This window comes from Girardinichthys multiradiatus, chromosome 22, assembly GCF_021462225.1.
Source record: "Girardinichthys multiradiatus isolate DD_20200921_A chromosome 22, DD_fGirMul_XY1, whole genome shotgun sequence".
Classification (NCBI taxonomy): Eukaryota; Metazoa; Chordata; class Actinopteri; order Cyprinodontiformes; family Goodeidae; genus Girardinichthys; species Girardinichthys multiradiatus.
In genome coordinates, this window is record NC_061814.1 from 28,141,683 (window position 1) to 28,160,813 (window position 19,131).

The 19,131-nt window shown below is 36.1% G+C and overlaps 1 protein-coding gene across 1 annotated transcript; it reads right to left on the bottom strand.

Moving 5' to 3' along the window:
- Positions 1-4,813: 4,813 nt before the first annotated feature.
- On the bottom strand, positions 4,814-17,631 carry bmp5 (bone morphogenetic protein 5). Its single transcript, XM_047350728.1, has 7 exons — positions 16,794-17,631; positions 13,611-13,803; positions 9,401-9,549; positions 8,885-9,082; positions 6,121-6,197; positions 5,869-5,979; positions 4,814-5,783 (listed from the first exon to the last, which is right to left on the bottom strand). The coding sequence occupies exons 1-7, from the start codon at positions 17,296-17,298 to the stop codon at positions 5,634-5,636; spliced, it is 1,383 nt and encodes a 460-aa protein (XP_047206684.1). The 5' UTR covers positions 17,299-17,631; the 3' UTR covers positions 4,814-5,633.
- Positions 17,632-19,131: the final 1,500 nt, after the last annotated feature.

Genomic DNA, 19,131 nt, shown 5'->3' on the forward strand with positions numbered 1-19,131 from the left:
ACTAAGACATTAAAGTGAACATTTAACTTTCTTGTTTAATTGTGGCACTTTCAGACCTCTAGATTAGTTCATGTCTGTTGTCTAAAATAAAAAAAATCAAAGTTATAGAGACTGTAGAATCTTCATTAAATAGTAAAATTTAATGACATGGACTATGCCCAAATATGCCCTGATTTAAATAATGTTGTTCATTTTAGCATAATAATGAAGACCTCAGCCATAAAGTCAATTATCATGACTAAAATAAGATATCCTATGTTTGGCCTCAGGGGTTGTTTGTCAATGTCAATTTTATTTATATGGCACATTTATCAACAACACAACAATGACCAAAGTGCTTCACATAAAGGTAAATTTAAACAACATAAATCCAAAAGAAATTCTGATTAATATTCTGATTGTCTGCTTTGGTTTAAATTTCACCTTTAAGCCTCATTTTTAGTTTTATGTGTTGGATGTGACGTCCATAGGTTACAAAACGAGATGACCAACCTGTAAATAAGGAAGTGATCAAGCGTGGTAGCATATAATTTTAAGATCTTTTATTGCTTAAAGACCTTAATGCTTTATGAGTTGTCAAGGAAAATATGTTTCACAAAAGATGGCATGCGAAGGAGGGAAAACAACAATTGTAAATCTGCTTTATAGGGCTTGCAAAATAATGAAATATGATTCTTGTGTTTTTATTGAATGGATTCAGGAGTTCAAATCTTAACCCATGCATTTAAATGCAATTTTAATGCCAAATGAAAAGGAAACAGTTTGAAAAGATACAGACTGTTTGAATCCACAGGTGCTAGCACTAACGTTAATAGGAAGCGACAGCTCGGTTCATAAATACTCCGTTGTAGCTCAGAGAGCCCTGAACTCTCCCCCCTCTGTGCACATATGAATAACAAGCAAGTATAAACGCATTTCTGCACCACCCTCTGTGAGGACACATTCCTTGCTGTCCTGTTGCAGCCTTGTCATACCAAACAACATGTAAAAATGTGACCCATTTGGTCTCCTTTTGAAGAAGCACTGATTGAGCTGTTTGGAAGTCATAGCCCACCCACAGAAGGCGAATAAGGAGAACCATATGTGGTGAGATGAATTGGGTAAACTGCACAACATTTTTATTAGATACAATTTCACTTGCCATGTGGATGGACTGGAAGGTGACACTTTGAAAATAAACTTAGAGCTACGGAAAGAAAGGGATCCCTGGTTAACACAGGAAAAGCCAATAAAACACTGCATTTACTAAACTAAATGAACAATAACTTATAGTTTTGTCCCTAAAAATGTGATCTTAATACACATAACCTCTTTCATATAGGTTGGCAAAACATGGGGCTGATAGGACATTTTTAAATTAGTCAGTCATAAAATGAATGATGCACTCTGATAAGATGCTTTCAGTCTCTTTATTTGTGCATAGTCCAACTGTCCTCTTAAGGCCTGAAAAGTTCAACTAATTCCCTCTGCAAATATTACCTTTCTGAAAATTGATTTATAAAAGGAAAGTCTACAAATAATTAAAATGCTCTCTAAACAAGTTAAAGAATGTTTCCAAAAATATTTAAACTGGAATACGGGACATAGAGACATGCATAACATAGCTGTTATTACTATACTTCTTACATAATGTGTGCTTTCAAAAATGTCAGCTCCTCTTATTTTTTTGCTGAATTGACTTCAACATGATTCAGTAATGCTTTACTCTGCTTTACTGTTTAAAAGAGAGAAAAAAAGAAAATGTGTCATTCATACTTGTATTCTCTGGTTCTCATATCGTGCAGAACATCAGAGTTGCCTCCGGAACAGCTGTTGTCTTTGTTGGAGGTCTGACAAGATTAGTCGCTGTAATATCATCATTTTTGTATTGAATTAGCCGAATATTGTCAATCCACTGCTGCTGGAGATGGTTCAAATTATATAAAAAACAACTTGAATCATCCAGCAATTGTGGCTTTTGACAGACAGCCAGGTCCAGCAGGGTCAGTGCTCTAAGGCTGACTGAATGAAAGTGCATGTTTTTAGCAGCTGTTGACATGGATGTGTCTGTTTTCTTAATCATTCAATAAGAATAAACATGTTTGTGAAAGAAAATAAATCTTATCAGCACTTTATGTTTATGCAGTGCCTTGCAAAAGTATTCACACCCCTTGAACATTTACATATTCTGTCATGTTCCAATCCCCAATGTGTATGTATTTAATTGGGTTTTATTTGATTGGCCAACAAAATATTGCATGACTCTGAACTTTGAAAAAAAGTGGTGTTCAAAATCTTTTATAAATAAAACAATCTGTAAAGTGTGGCTGTGCATTTGCATTCAGACCCCTTAACTTGGATTCCCCTAAATACAATTCAGAGCAAACATCTTCCTATAGAAGTGAATTTGAAGAAAGAGAAACAAATCAACCCTCTCCCATTATTTCAGCATTTTTCAAATAGAACTAATTCTGGTTATTTTAACTGACCTAACACAAAAAAAGATTTGAATGATTTAATGTGAGACTGTTAGGAAAAAAATTGTCATGTGTCTTTTTAAAATGTTTATGTACATTTCTGGTTTCAGCAAAGTTCAGGATTGCTTTTCATAGACACCCACTGCATTCAGTACAACTGAGCTTGAGCTGTTTTGCAAAGAACAGTTAGCAACAGAATCAGTCTCCAGATGTGCAATGCTGATAGACGTACCCCAAAAGATTTGCAGCTGTATCTGCAGTAAAACCTGATTGTATAAAGTATTGAGTCAGGGTGCAATGTTGTCGGGGGATTTTGGGCTTGTGCTTATGCCCAGCACTCAATGGGCCTGACGCGGGGTACACCCTAGACAGAGTGTCACTCCATCAAAAGGCAACACAGAGACACAGAGGACACAAAAACCATGCATGCACACATTCACTCCTAGGGATAATATAAAGTAGCCAATTATGCTAACATGCATGTTTAGGACTGTGGGAGGAAGCTGCAATAACAGAAAAAAAACCCATACATACACAGGCAAAAGATACAAACTCCATGTGGAAAAATCTCAGGCTGGGATTAAAACCTTAGTGCTTCAAGGCATTATTTTTCCTTTTTCCTTTAACTTCACAATCATGCCCTAATTTGATCTATTACAAATCAAGTCTTTATAAATACATGGAACTTTGTAGGTTTTAGCATGACAAAATGTATGGGTGTTCAATGGGTGTGAATACTTTTGCAGGGTACTTCACAAATCAAACAACTAGTGGGGTATTAAATAAAGATTAATATGTTGAAAAAATGGATAAAGATGAAGAAAACACTTTGTATTAAGTAAAAATTTAAGGGTTGTGACCTTTTCCAGCATGTTTGAGTTACCCACTGACTAGATGAATGCAAAGGCACTGCTGATTGACTGCAGCTTGTTATTGAGCAGCAGGATCACAATATTAATTTGCACCATGTATTTGCATTGTTTACCCTTTTTTAATGTGAGCAGGAGATCAAAGTCATGAAGGTTGGTTCCCATTGATACAGATATTTATTCACAACACTTTTTTATATTTTATGACGCAGAAGAAACATAGCTGAATGAAGGAATCCATTAATTAAAACAGTTGATGAGATTCTTAAGTGCTAGCAGTAATCATGCCAGGCAACAGGCTGCAGGAATGCAAATCATGCCTCAAGCCAAAGGTTTAAGCTAGCAGGTGGCCTCTTCTATTCACCGAATGTCAACACTTCTTTTAGATGGAGCCCACATAACATCTGGGCAGGTCAGCCACTGCTTTTAATTAAGTGAAATACAGTTACTCAATGTTCTGCCATGTTAGAGAAAAAAAGAAAAACTGGGAAGTAGTGGAAAGAAAAAAAACTTGACAGTACATATTCTGTGCTCAGTGAAGGTCAGCACAGTTGTGTAAATAAATATTAAACCTTCAGCTAATGCCTACATTTCCAGGATCATTGGAAATCCCACTGTAATCAGAATACTCCTCTGGAAGTAACACAATCCCTTGGCCCATTTTTCAGGAAGTTATGCTTATCCTGAACGAAAGGAAAATGCAAAATATACATTTTTACTAATGCATTTAAGCAGATGTGCATAATGGATATTGCATAATTACTGATGGGGGAATAGTGAAAAGTGTTATTGGCACAACAGCAAATCACAACATATTTATGTTTTAGAGTGGCCCAGTTAAAGTCCAGCCCAACAACTGAGAATCTGTAACAAGACTTCCAAATTTATGTTCAAAGACTTATCCAACCTGACTGAATCTGAATGTGGAAAGCTAGCAGGAATATGCAAAATAAAAACTGCAGCTGATAATGCAGCAATGTATGTCGTACTTCAGATTTAAAAAATTGAAAACCATGTATCGTTTTCTTTCCACTTTACAATTACACACCACTTTGTGTGAGTCTATCACATAGCGTCCCAATGAAATACATTCAAGTTTATAATTGCAATCGGACAAAATGATAAACGTTTTAAGGATGTCAAAACTTTTGCAAGGCACTGTAGGCGTTGAGATCACATTCTATTTTTTTACCATTTGCCCTCTACAACCAGGATTACTACTCTGTAGGAAAATGTCAGCAGTTTATATTATGCCTGTTAAACATTTATAAATCTGGAACGGTAGTTCAGCAACAGTGTGCAAAACAGTGGGAGAGCTCCAAAAAGAATACAAAGAGTACAAGATGAGTTTGACAAGGTCTGGACATGTTACATCTGGTAGAGGAGTAAAGAGGGCTTTTCTTTCAGGGCTCCATTTGTCAACGTTTATCAGGTTTAGGTTGATAAATTAAGTGAGGAGAGCTGTAGAGTCAATAAAAGCAAGATAAAAATGTTTCCAGTGGAAAATTTATTAAAAATACAGAAAATTCTATCATTAAGTTATTCTACCTAAACACAAGCTAGAATTAGTGTGGAGTTAAGATGGTGGTAGCTATGAAGACGTTCACAGAAAAATGACAGTGTTTAGATGGGGAGGGTTACATAAACAGAAATAGGTTAAAATAGAATATAAAATGTGTGTTTCTCAATGAAAGGCAACCAATCTCTTTATGATGCACATTTGTTAAAATACTTTTCTACATTTCTATAACATTTCTATAACAAACTGCTTGAAAATAGGTTTGAGCAGTTTGCTTTAAAATAATGATGAACATTTTGACCCAGTTTTATTTATAGCGTTCAGCTTGTGATATTTATGCAAAAAAGATCAGACTGAGCTCAAACCCTTGTTAATGAAATTTATATCAGCAACACCATTTTGTATGTTTTACGAATGTATTACTGATCCATCTCACACACAATTTATCACAAAAGTAAATTCTCTCATTAAATATTTACAGCACACTTTCTTGAAAAGAACAAGGCAACATTGTCATTATGACTCCAGTGAAGTGTTTGAGCATAGAAGAAATAAAGATAGAAGTATATGCCAGCGGACACACAAGTGAAATGATAATGCAGGTAAAATCAAATCAACATTTTGTACTAATCACTTAAATATTACAGTATTCAGTGCTATTCTTTTAAAGGGAAATAAATTAATCAATAAAGCTTTATATACATAATACTGTACATCAAATCACACCTGCAGCAGATGTGTTTTCCAGCAGTTTCCATTTCAGGCTCCATATATTAAACTGCCTCAAAACTAATGGCACCCACAAGATCTAACAACCATATTTCTGTATTTTTTCAGAATAACATTGGAACTGTCATCAAAGTAAAGCACTGATATTGCGTTGAGCTTGGTCGGGGCGCAGCACGGCTTTGGCACGTTGTCAGGAAACATTAAATGAACCTATAAATGAGAGGTATATGAATTTTTAATGATAAGAATATTGTCAGGCTAAACACATGTACAATGCACTTCAAAAAACACTCACCAGGGTTTGAACAATAGCATGATTTGTTGCATTCATTTGAGCATTGAGTGGAAAAGAGCATTCTCCGTCACAATAAAAAGCAGCATAGCCCTCCGGTGCAATGATCCAATCCTTGGCAAAACAAAATCCAACAGTTACCTTCTCTAGTTTATAGGCTGGATATGCCTCTCCATATTATTGTGATTTAATGTTACCATCATGTGGTGATTATGTCAATGTTTTTACAGGAGATTTAAAATGCTAGTGTCTTACCTGCCAACCCAAGTCTCGAAAGCTGACATAAAGCTCATGCTTTTTGCAGGCTTGTTTCTGTTCGCTGGTGTTATAATCTAAGGAAAAAAGATGAAGACAACAAACGAAATTGAATTAATAAAAGGATACATTATAAACCCATCATACTATCTGCTTTGTATTTCAATAGCATAGGAGGATACTCTGCCTTTGACAAATAAGGCTTCAACAGACCTTTTTATACATCTTTTCTTCTAGTATAGACAACTTGATCTCATGCCAAAAATTTCCACGGCCTGTGCCTCACCAATCTGTCGTATGTACCAAACATACAGTTGAAACCAGAAATATACATACATTTTTTTTAATGGAACAGAACTATTTTTTTCCCACAGTCTTACATTAAACCAGTAAAATCTTTTCTTGTGCTAGGTCAGTTAGAATAACCGAAAAAAAAAAAAACGTTTTATATGCAAAACACCAGAACAATTAGAGAGTTGTTTTGTTTTTTTACTTTCTTGAAATTCATAAGCTTATATACATTTTCTTTGTATTTGGTAGAATTGTCTTCTAAACTATATGATTTTCGAGTTACTTTGTTAGTACTTTGGAGGTATACGTGGCGTCATTGTTAGTTTGGAAGACCTATTTGTGCCCAAGCTTTAACCTTCTGTCTGATGTTGCTTCAATATTTTCATGCAATGTTATTTCCTCAGGATACCATTAATTTGTGCACCTGTCCCACCTGCAGAAATGCACCTCCACAGTATGATGCTGCTACCTCTGTACTTCATAACTGGTGTTCTATGTGTTCTCAGGCTTGCAAGCTTACCCTTTAAAATCCAAATGTATAAAAGGGTCATTATGGCCAAACACTTTAATTCTAGTTCCATCAGTCCACAGGTCATTTTTACATAAAGTAAGGACTTTCTCATTCAGTACATTTGAAAGTTTTTATGCTGGGTTGTTCTGTGTGCAATTCTGTTTAAATTAATGTCACAGCAGTTACCCAATAATAACACTATTAATTCTCATGCTACGCTGTGCAGACACCTTGTCTGCACTAAGAAAGATTTACTCACCTCAGCATGCCAAAGCTTTGAGTGGTGCCAGCTAACTGCAACCTGACCTACTTTTCAATTAATTCAGGTAATAATTATTTGAACACTTGGGGGCACTAAAAGAGAATCATTAAAAAAGTAATGTACCCTTTCCTGATGCAGTGAAACACTGTGAATAATGCACCGTTCATCCCAGTATGAAGACAGTATATACAATGGGGACATATCAAAAGCAGTGCAAATGATTAAAACATGACATCATGTAAAATGTGCTTCATTTCCATGTTTAGATTGACTCAATGTATTTTTCAATAACTTAACAGATATGGTAAGATAGGAAACACTGACAACAGAAGACAGAGAGAGAATTATAAATGTTCATGTTGTTATTGTAGGACTGATGAAACTCATAAATCTGTATAACAGGCAAATCAATTGTGGATAGCAATAAATTAAGTTATCAGTGCCCAGTATTATTAAGTATTCACTTGAAATGAATTATGAATTGTTGAAATTAATGCAAGACTCTGTCAATAATAGAAACTGAAGCATCATATGTTTTAATTAAATGCAACTGATGTACAAATAAGGATGGATAAATTAGTTTTGGAGTAACAGATATTTTTAGACTCTTGAGTGAAACATCATAGAAAATATTTTTGCCAACAAACTGAAGCTATGTGCACTACTTCAATAGGACTGTTTTTGCTGACATGTTCATTACATTTATATAAAAGTAACACAACACCAACACAATTGAACAAGTGCTAGTGCCATTTGGAGAACTACTTTTACCTCCCTGCTCATTGTGTGTGGTAGTAAGATAAACTTGGGTCATCCTCCAGCCTTGTTTGTCACAGTTCCAAATGTTTAACATACACTTTATAGCCAAAAGTATAAAAGTCTGTCTATTTTTACATGTACATGTACTTTGATGAGATCCTATTTATAGCCCACCGTTACCAGCAATAGCAACTTTAACTGTTCTGTAAACATCTTCCACAAGGTTTAGGAGGGTGTTCATAGTTAGTTAAAACCAGAATTGCAGCCTCCACTCTAATTCACCCTAAATGTGTTCAAGAAGATTGAGGTCAGGCCAGTCAAGTCTCTTCACACCAAACATTATATACATGCAGCCATGGAAGGGATTGGAACACTGGAATTCATTGATTTGATGGTGTGACCCAACACTTTTGGCAACATAGTGTAGCTATGAATGTAGGATGGGGGATAAATATATGTAAGTAGCTGTATGTCTTGTAGTCCTATCCAGACATTTGAAGATCAACATACATCTGCATTGAATGGCATATTGTCTTGTATTTGCCATTGTGAAGGTAGAACAGGCACATTATATTTATATGTTGAAACTATAAGTAACAGATTATTAATTAAAGGTTCCCAGACACTGATCAGCCTAAAGCATACATTTAACAAATGCTTACTTACTTGTACTTTTTAATTATTTATGGCCATTGTGATTTTGGTGAATACATTTTTTTATTAAAGTAATTTCCCCCCCTACTGAATAAATGCACTGATTATATATTTACCAAACTTTAAAAATGAAAGTTTGCATATTTTGGGAAGTTTCAGTTTGAGATTAAGTTATTGCAATAAAAGATGCATTTATTCTACAGCTTCTTTACCAAGATTATCAATTATTGTATATAAGAAAGAAATCATAAAACAATTAACATCATAACTGCATTCACAGCACACACCTCCAGGTTTTGGCATCCTTGATGATTCTTGTTGATTAGTAGATTTATTGCGATTGTGGTTCTTTTTCTTCCCACCAGCAGCTCTCACTGAGCGGAGCAGTACCCCACTGGCCTTAAAGAAAGCAACGACGAATGGCTGTTTGGATTGCGGCCCGTTCCTCCCGACGATTCCAGCAGATTTTATGTTGATACTCCGTCCTTTATAAAACAACAAAAAATAACTAAAACTTTATTACCTCTTTCATGGTGAGTCTTAAATAATTTGCTCTACGATATTTGAGGTGTTGATGGGGATATTGGGATTTTATGTATTTGTCTAAGAGATTTAATTCTACTTTCTTTTATCATAATACCTTTTCTTTAATATCAAATACTGAAATACAGTAGAATGGATCAGAAGATAAAAATCTAAATTTTTCTTCTCTCTTAAGTAAATCTGTGGTGTATGGAATGATCATTTGTCATAGAATGCTGCTAAACATATCGTTTAAAGAAAAGAAAAAATGCTTCACTTACCATCCATGGTTTCCACACAAAGCTGAAGACCAAAATTTTGTTGCGGGTTCATCACCCAATGGTTACTGGTGGCTGTTATATCAAAGACAAGCCAGCCCCCATTAGATGCCTGCACCTTTTTGGAGTCAAGCAAGAATGTCTCTGCATCTCTGAAAGTACAAAACAGCAAAACAAGCATCTATGTAAATTAAACAAAAACAACTCAACCACTTTTGGTGGGAAAATTAAATTGTGATTTTCAAGCATTTCTTTTCAAATGTCTGGCAGTAAAAAACAACCTAGTTTGAGATGCATGAAAAAAAGCTTTGCAGCTATTGCTGTGAGAAATTGCAGTTTTGTGGTAAAATCTGTGCCAACCCTAAAGCCATTTGATGAACAAAACATTTCAAGGGCTATGAATCATGTCAATAAGCTTTTCTGTATTTTTACCATAAGCTTGACACAAGGCAACAATTAGCCCTCACTTCCAAAAATTATAACTAAAGAAAACCTCCATAGTTTTCATTCAGTTCCTTTCAAGTGGCTGATCGGATAAGGCAGCAGCTGTTAGTTTTTTGCTGTTTAATGGAGCTGTTTTGGGGACATTTGAGGTTTTCCATGTGGTCTCAATCGTTTTGAAACTAATCATATGTTTATAGAAAGGTGAAATAAAACTCAAGATTAATTCTTTTGAGGGACTAAGCATTGAACTTCCTCTTTAAAGGGCAAACAAAATTAACTTCCCTTTGTGCTGTAATTTGAATTGTTAGTGAAATTGTACTGATCCAATAACCATTTTTATGAGGTAACATATTTTTTGCATTCTTTATGGAGTGGTTAGAAACACTAATCAGATGAGAAAGATGATGTTGCTGGAGATGAATGTAAAGTGGTGACCTTTAACTTTGACGCAAATATTTCCCCATGTGCTAAACAGAACTCATAATTTACTTTTCTTTACAAACAATTGTGTTCAGAAGCAAAGTTCAGAAGAGTTAATGGAAGATGTTTGATATGCGACATGAAGAGACATTGGGTTACTGTGATTCGACAGATAGTTAAGGTGCTGTCACCTTAAAAATGTCCTCGATAAGCTCCTTCATTGTTCTGTTTTTTCATGTGAACGGGGATGGTGGCTTGGTTATTTTACCAAGATTATAATGATGTTAGTGAATATGTAAGCTGTATTACCTGATGGCAGGAAGCTTTCAACTAAATGTAATCTCTGTAGCTTTTTTTGAGAAAAGGAATACCTGCAGTTAGAGATCCAGCATCTTCAGGACTATTTTCAACTTCTATGGTTTTTGTATATTTTATTATATTTATTATATTATGTCACGACTGATTTTAAATGATTACCATTTTGTAAAATCACTCTTAAAATATAAATAAGGTTAAGGATACAGTTTAAATTATTTATTCTAGCCTTTAATAATTAGAAAAATATAGAATATAGTAGTTTTTGGCTTGTCAGGGCCAATCAAGCTGGAAATAAAAATAAAACTAATGTCCTATATCTTTCTCATTTATATGGCAAATAATAAAAGCTTCAGATACAATTTCAGATTTGGTTTTGATGTAGAGTTTTCAGAGGGTTAATGTGCATTCATAGAATATAAACTTAAGGAATAATGGACCCTGGGACCCTGGGGAATAATAGACCTAGTTCAGCTGAGAAGCAGTTTCTTTTTCCAGCAGTGACTGCTGGAACAATAAACTGCTACCCTACCCATCCACCCCTATATGTAAATAGATATCTATAAATAAAATTATATGACATTACAAAAGAACAGGACTCAAGTTGTACTCATGTTCAATGAATTTTTGAGCTCTAAGCATCAGTAAAGTTTCATTCCCACTTGTGAACACTAATCAAAATGAGCAATTCTTGGTGAAAACATGTGTAAAAACATGAACTGAGCCCTCTTCACCTTTAAAATGGCCATTTACTTGAACCTTTTCAACTCCCCAGAGGGCCATATCTTCCCTTCAATCACTCACACACATTTTTGGCAAGCAAATGTGGGCCCACTTTTAAGCACACCCTTGTGTATTCAGCTATGTCATGCTTTAAACTTCCGGAATATTTTTAAGACAGGCAGGTGGTGGGCAAAACAGTGATCATGGGCTCACCCAAGGGAGCGCCCCGACCCCCCTAATGTGATCCCTAGTGCTTTGACTTGAGACACGGCCAGCTCGGTAGGCAATACAAGACAAGTGATAAGTGATGGACCTTCCAAGCTATTTAAGTGCTCGACTTGCTAATGGGGCTTTCTTTATCCAAGAACTATATTTACAAAGGCAGACACAGTGCCAATGAAGGAGAGCAGAGTTTCAGATAGAAAGACATTTGTTGGTAGTGAAAAGGACAACAGCTGAATAAGGTTTAGCCTTTGTAAATGTAAAATAATTTTGGGATTTAACTTTTAGATAGAAGCTGTTATATTGCTACCAGATATATGCAACCTTTAACCCTTTAAAGTTTGAGAAAAGAGCTAAGAACCTGTAAATTCAAACATTTTTAACAAAACCAATAAAAATGTTAAAACATCACCTTGTAGCAAGGGTCAAAATATATCCCAATTCTTTTGTATCATAACTGATATTAGGTATTTTTAGTCCTGAAAATTGGATTTTCCCAAGCAAGCAGATACAGATGAAGCCAAATTTTAAAATGCATTGTATTAAAAGCCACAACCATTTTTAGATCAGTAAGGATTACCTAAATTATTTCCATTTGCTAAGTGCCAAAAAAGAAAGAAATCAGGTAAGACACAGTATGAGGAAGAGAACTGTAGACTTCCACAATTCTGGATCCTCCTTGGGCACAAGATATACCCAAGACAGATACAGAGGGTTAAACATTTATCAAATAAACAATTATGTAATAATTACATGTAACATTCAAGAGGAAAATGGGTTCTGTCCCAGAGATTAACTTGTCAAGGTGAGAAAAGTATATATTTATCCCAAACAAAAGCCAAAGACCTTGTGAAGATGCTGGCCTAAGAAAAGTGTCATTATCCACATGCTGAAAGGCCACGCAGAGAGAAGTAATTATTTCAAAAACAACCTAAAAATACATGTTACAGTTTGCAAATGCACTTAGGGACAAAATACCCTGTGGGCTGGTGAAACTGAAATTAAAGTGTTTGGTCACAATAAAATAGTTACATTTTGATGGAAAGACAGGTCAAGCCTGAGAACACCATCGCAATGGTGAAGTACAAGATCATGTTGTGTGGTTGCTTTCCTTCAGGGACTGCTGCAGGTCAAAACATAGAGAGCTTCATGGGGAAAGAACATTACATGGACATAATGAAGTAACATCTCAAGATCAGAAAGCCAGAAAGTTAAAGCTTGGGCACAAATGGGTCTTCCAAATGTGGTAATAATCATATCACCAAAATAGGTTAGAAAGTGGCTTAAGGACAGCAAAGTTAGTGTTCTGGAGCAGCCGTCACAATACCCTGATCTCAGTCCTATAGGCAACTTGTGGGCAAGGCTTCAAAAGGTTTGTCTGAGCAACAAACTTGAGACAGTTACACAAGTTCTGTCAGGAGGAATGGGACAAAACTCCACTATTGAGATAAACTTGTGGATGGATACCCAAAATATTAAACCCAAGTCATACAGTTTAAAACCAATGCTATCAAGACTAAGGAAATGTATGTAAACTTCTTAATTTGAAGTGCTTTACTGTTGAAAATCAAAGTGACGGTTTACAAACAGAAACGTTTAGCCATAAAATGCTATTTCTTTTCACATATAGCATAATTAATTAATTATTAGAAAGGCAGTTGGGTGCCAATATTATGGATTTATCTGGACTTCCCTTTTTTTGTGTTTCATAATTGATATTGTACATTAGATGTTTATGGTCCCAACCAAAAAGACAAACATGACACACACAGTGTTTCTACAGTACATTCAGTACATCAGGTTTTCAATAAAGTGCAAACTCTGTTGACGTGGTATGGTCTCTGAAAAATACGTTTAAAAATGCTCCATTTGTCGCTATAAGATTATTTCTGTCAGACTATTAGAATAAGCCCCTGGAATACAATTACAATTGCATTACAGAAATTGTTTTTAGGTTTTAATTTTAAGCTAGGTGAGAAATACTAAAAACAAGTTACTTTTGGTAAACTGAATAGCACACTTGTAAGTATACAAAGTTTCAAACCAACAGTGGCTTCAATGTGAGTGTTTTTCGCTGATTTAAACTTACTTGTTTTGATATTCTTTGATGACTTGATATATGGAAACCTTCAGGGTGATATTGTTGTAGCGAGCATGACTGCGGTCCTTATAAATCCTAAATTCTGCTGCGGTCACCGCCTCTCCATCTGGGATCTGAGTCAGGTCAAAACGGAACTCCTTGTAGTGTCTTCTTTGGTGAGAAAAATCTTTATCTTTCTCCACTGGGAAAAGAAAATATTTTATGATGAACTTCTGTATTAATGCCAACTAAATCTCAACAGAAAATTTGAGTTCACCTCCTGAACTGAACTGCTTCTTGTGTTGCATGACAGCATGAATTCCAGGGGAGAAAAAAAGAATATTTATCACATCTTCTTTTACATTCAAGGTCTTACCCAAACATTTTGAGTACCAACAAAAGCACTTTCCAGTTCATTAAATCAGTCAACTGAATACAGGTAGCAGTTCCCAGACAGGCCCTCTACTGTGTGCCTTACTGCATTCTCCGGCCATGATGAATGGGCTGTCAGTTAAGAAAAACAGGCTGATTTCAATTAAAGACACTTTCCGCTGCTGCAGAGCAGAAAGAAAAGAACAGACAGAATTCTTCAGAGCTCAAGTGAATGTCTGCTCTGACCTCATATTTGACCTGCAACTCACCTCTACTAAAAATCCTCCAAGGAGTTGTTCATGATTTTAAAATAAAATGAAATGGCCCTTGTTGAAAGGGATTTGATTTATTTTTTCTCACACAATAACTAGATAACGAGCGGTTTGACAGAGTGACCTCAGCTGTCTCATATCCCTACCTGGTGCAGAAAGGAGAAACGTAGCTGAGGTCAGCAGACTTCCTGAGATTGCTGGTGATATCATGCGAGGTGTTTGCTTGATATTTTATCAAGACAGAGCGCCTGTGGTTACTTAGCACAACCAAGTCAGAGGTCAGGCTTGACTTTAAACCACTGAGTGGCTTCTATTAAATTAGCCACAGGCTGTAATCTGAAGCAGAAGTGCCACTGAGACGAAAGAGCTTTCAACTTTCAAATGGTAGAAACCTCAATAACTTCCCACCATGCTAAGACTAAGCAGCATGCAAACCTTTCCCCATTAATTAAAATCACCAGAATGATTGGGGCAAATCTTCAATCCTTTTTGTGAATGCTACTCAATAATAATTAAATTCATATATTCTGCAAGCGCTATTTAATAGTATCAAAGTACTCCAATGTTTTAAAAAGTTACCATTTCATTTTCCCTAATACCACTCCTACAGTTTAAAGTGCTCTTAATGAGATCTTCAGGAAACTGCTGGGGGGACCCAAATTTGTTTGGGCTCTTTGGTGCAATGTTGACCCTCCCCTACTTGTTGTAACTTGTTACAGTTCTTCCTGACTCACTAGAAAGGCAAATTTGGCTTTGTGTAGATATTTGCAGTCACAAAAAGGGACAGTCATTGTTTGGAAATTGAAAACTGTCACTAATCAGCCTTAGGAAATGTTTTTAAACTACAGTTGTTAAGCTATAAACTGCATGTCTGTTAAGCTGCTGACTGCAGGCTAGGTACCACAGCAGTTAACATGAATAATATCAGCTTCATAGACTTAAAGTGTTACTCTAGTAAGCACAGAATGGCAAGAAAATATAATATTTGATGCAATAAGCATCTTAGCTACTAATATATTTGATGGGTGTTAGTCTATATTTGTGTTTAAGTATATTTGTAAAAATTATAAATACATGTTATATTTAGCATTGTTGAAGTCATAATAAGCAATATTTGTATTTATTTTAGCAGGAGTAGGAATAATTGTTGTTTTTCTGTTTTAAATAAAAACAGTTAGATGATGTTTATACATTCTTGCTTTTTTTTTGTATACACAATCAGATAGAATCCAATTGCAGCTCTGTTGCAGTATTAAACTGCATAAAAAGAGCACCTACATGTTTTTAAAACAGTTGAGGTCAGCCGCTGTATTGAGTGTACTGTAATAAAGACAAGAGCCTCTTTGAGAAATTTACTGAAAGTCCCACAGAACGAGAGCTGAACTTTCAAGGCTGACAGTGTACATGCCCGGGTAGAGTAAGTGGAAACAGATGGCCTCAGAGCAAGGTGAGGAATTATCATTTCAGGGCTACACACTTTTCTTTTTACATTTTTTGCTCTGTTTCATGTAAAATATAGTTTTCTACCACGGGATGCAAGCATTATGTTACACAATAAGAAGCTTATATGTTTCTAGGAATTTTTTTAAACCTTTCTTTATATGTTCTGGCTTGCTACTCTGAGTAAATGACCATGTGCTTAAATTCTCCTTACAGGGTGACAAATACATCTCAGTAATGGTTGTGGGGCTCTGTAACAATGACAGAACTTCACATGCAGGCGTCTGTCAACATCAACCCCTCTCTTTCTTTTTTAACAACAGGAAATAATTGAGACCAATTTTCTCAAGGTCAGACAGTTATCTGATAAGCTGCTCTGAACCACTGGGTTAAGGGTTGCAGCTACCGAACAAAGTTATTATACAAATCAAGCGCTATTTTCATTGAAAGGTACATGAATGAAAAAGGGTGAGAAATGTTAGACTTGATTGTGTTAAACACATCAACCACCAAGGCTGTGATATAAGTGGTGCTTACAAAAAAAATCTTTGGAGCTTTACATAAAAATGAATGAATTTCAGAGAAAGTATGATGGACACTCCTTTATAGTAGAAGGGAATTTTCTAATTTATTAGGGTTTTATGTCACCTGTTTACAGTTCAAGTAGTTTATATACCAGTTTGTTTTGGCAGACACACAAAAGGATTCTCAGAAATGCAACACAACTGTTAGTATCAATTTGTTAAAATAATGATAGATTGGAAGATTTTCTCCAGGTTTTATATTAAAATTATTTAATTTCTTTAAGAGCCTATTAAATGATAGAAAATCATGTAATATTAAAGTTAAGATTATTTTTAAAGCGTTTTATGTGGCCTGTTTTTAGTTCAAGTTGTTTATATTCTAGTTTATTTTGACAGAAACAGATCAGAGATGCAATCCAATAAAAGTACTGAGGTGTTAGAATAGGTTCTTGTGATTTTACCTTCATGGATAATTTGAAATAAAAATAAAAACTAAATTTAAACGTTTGTTGGAAGTTATCATTTTTGTTAGTCATTAAGTTTTTTAATTGATTAATTACTGCATGGGCCAGTCACACACTCACCTAAATTGACAAAGCTCATAACCATATCAGCATCATTGAGGAAATTGGTGTCGTGCGCCGTGGTTAGTGCAGGACTGTGCCCCAGCAGAGGGGCCGCTCTGTAGGGCTGCGACACACGGGAGTAACCGGCATGGTGCGGGCTGTAGTAACTTTTCTTGGAGTGCCCTTGAGCCTTGGCACTGAAGCTCTTCCCTGCGCTACGATTCAACACCGCCACCCCCTCCTCCTCCCCAAAGGCCATGGCGTTGTAGAGGTCGAGCATGAAGAGCGGCGCGGAGGACGCCTGTTTTCCGGGAGAGAAGGGCCTCGGACGGTGAGGCAAGCCCAGGATGGAAAGGATCTCTCTCTGGATCTCCCTGCGCTCGTGATTGCGCAACCTCCTGTAAATAAAGCTAGAGTGCACATGGTTGTCAGTGAGAGCGCACTGAGCGCAGCAAAAAAAACTCAGACTGCTCCATGCAAGTGCAAAAAGTGCGCGGTTCAGAGGAGTATAAAGCGCTGTCATCCTGGCAAATAGCTCTCTTAGAGATGTGAGGATGAACTACATTGCATTCTCTGTGGAAAAGACAAAAAAAATCTGCCAATACGGATTCATAGACTTTCCATAAAAAATAGAGCAGCCACAGGTTTCACGGCGTCAAGTCAGGAGCTTGTGTTGGTATACGTCTGCAGGAAAAATCGGCGCTCCTGTCCTGTGTGAGAACTTTCTCTGGCAATAGGCCCTTTTACTCCTCCGAGGTCTATCCAGAGTCTCCGAATATTTATGAAGCGGTGACCCCGTCCCTCACCTTACTCCACATGGAAAAAAGAGGTAGGTACGCCCAGGATGTCAGAAATTATAAGTTTCCAAGTGGATGAAATGCGGTGAACTGTGTCAAAAATAAGGAGAGAGAAACACTCGACTCATGCCCCGGCTCTTATATAATATATATTTATACATATACATATATATATATATATATATATATATATATATATATATATATATATATATATATATTTCATGAGAATGTACACTAACTGGGGCTATAGTTGCCCTTTGGGTCCATCCCACACTTGGCTCTTGTTTTCGCATCCTCCTCTACTGCGACCGCAGTAAATCAGCCCGAGTCCCATGATAAATGTGGCGGGTTCGGAGTGTAAAAGGAGACACTTGAAATCTGAGAGCCTAGTTTTAACGAGTGAAAGAGTAATGACAGAGCCTTTTAATCACCTCAACTTAGAGAAGTCAGCGTGTTAATAGTTGAGTGGTCCGGCTGCATTCGCTGCTTTTGATTCTACTGTAAGTACTTTAGACGTGGAGGAAGTAAAAAGGAAAAAAACAAAAAAACGCCAGTCTTTTGTTGTTGTCTCACAAAGATACATCAGGTAATAATAAAGCTCATTAATTTGGCGAACTGTACATCCACTACCGATCTAAATACTACAGTGAGCTTCAAATGTATTTTATTTATTGCAAACAAAAGTAGCTCTGCAATTAAAAGTCTCAGTAGCCTAATTAAACAACCAGTTAGCACGATAGCGACAAAATAAGACAGAAAAATAAAGCTTTTAGGTGGAGAAATGGGTTTAATTCATCGGTTGAGCTGTTACCCTATAGTGTCATCTAGTGGACAGTTAAGGTACTGTTATTAATCCTGGAGTCTCTACGCTATTTACAGTGCCCTGCAAAAGTATTAATATCCCTTGAGCTGGTTCAAATTTTTATGTATTGCATAGGGATTTTGTTTGATAGATCAACACAATTTACAAAAAACTGTAAAATAGGAGGAAAATGAAACCTGATTTTCAATTTATTTTACAACAAAAAATCTGAAAAGTGTGTTGTGCACATGCCCCCTTTAATCTGATACCCCTAAATAAAACCACTATTTATATAGTGCAAGCTGTAAGTCATCCAGTCCTCTAATTTGGTCCTTATAGAAGAGTATCAAGAAGAAAGCCATAGAAGCCACACAGTAGGGCACGGAGCAAACATTTTAAACACCCCTCATGCAAAATGGTTAGCGTCTGGTAGAACACTAACACTGCATAACGCTCTGAACACATGCTGGATGTTGCATCATGCTTTGGAGGTGTTTTTTTTCAGTAGGGAATGGGTCGGTAATCAGAGTTGATGGGAAGATGGATGAAGCCAAATGTAGGACAATTGTGAAAGACAACAAATTAAGACTGCAGAATACTTGAAACTGGGGCAGATGTTCACCGTTCCTGCAGGATGACAGAAAACATACAGCCACATCCACAATGGGATCGTTTAGATCAAAACATATTCAGTCAAAGAGATGTTCAAATTCAAGTGAGAATTTGTAGCAAGGCTGAAACAAATGATGTGCCC

Coding starts and splice junctions, on each gene's coding strand:
- bmp5 (XM_047350728.1), bottom strand. CDS start 17,298: ATGACAGCGCTTTATACTCCTCTGAACCGCGCACTTTTTGCACTTGCA. Junction 9,550..13,610: donor ATCAAAGAATATCAAAACAA/GTAAGTTTAAAT, acceptor TTGTACTTTCAG/AGATGCAGAGACATTCTTGC. Junction 9,083..9,400: donor TTGTGTGGAAACCATGGATG/GTAAGTGAAGCA, acceptor TGTTTTATAAAG/GACGGAGTATCAACATAAAA.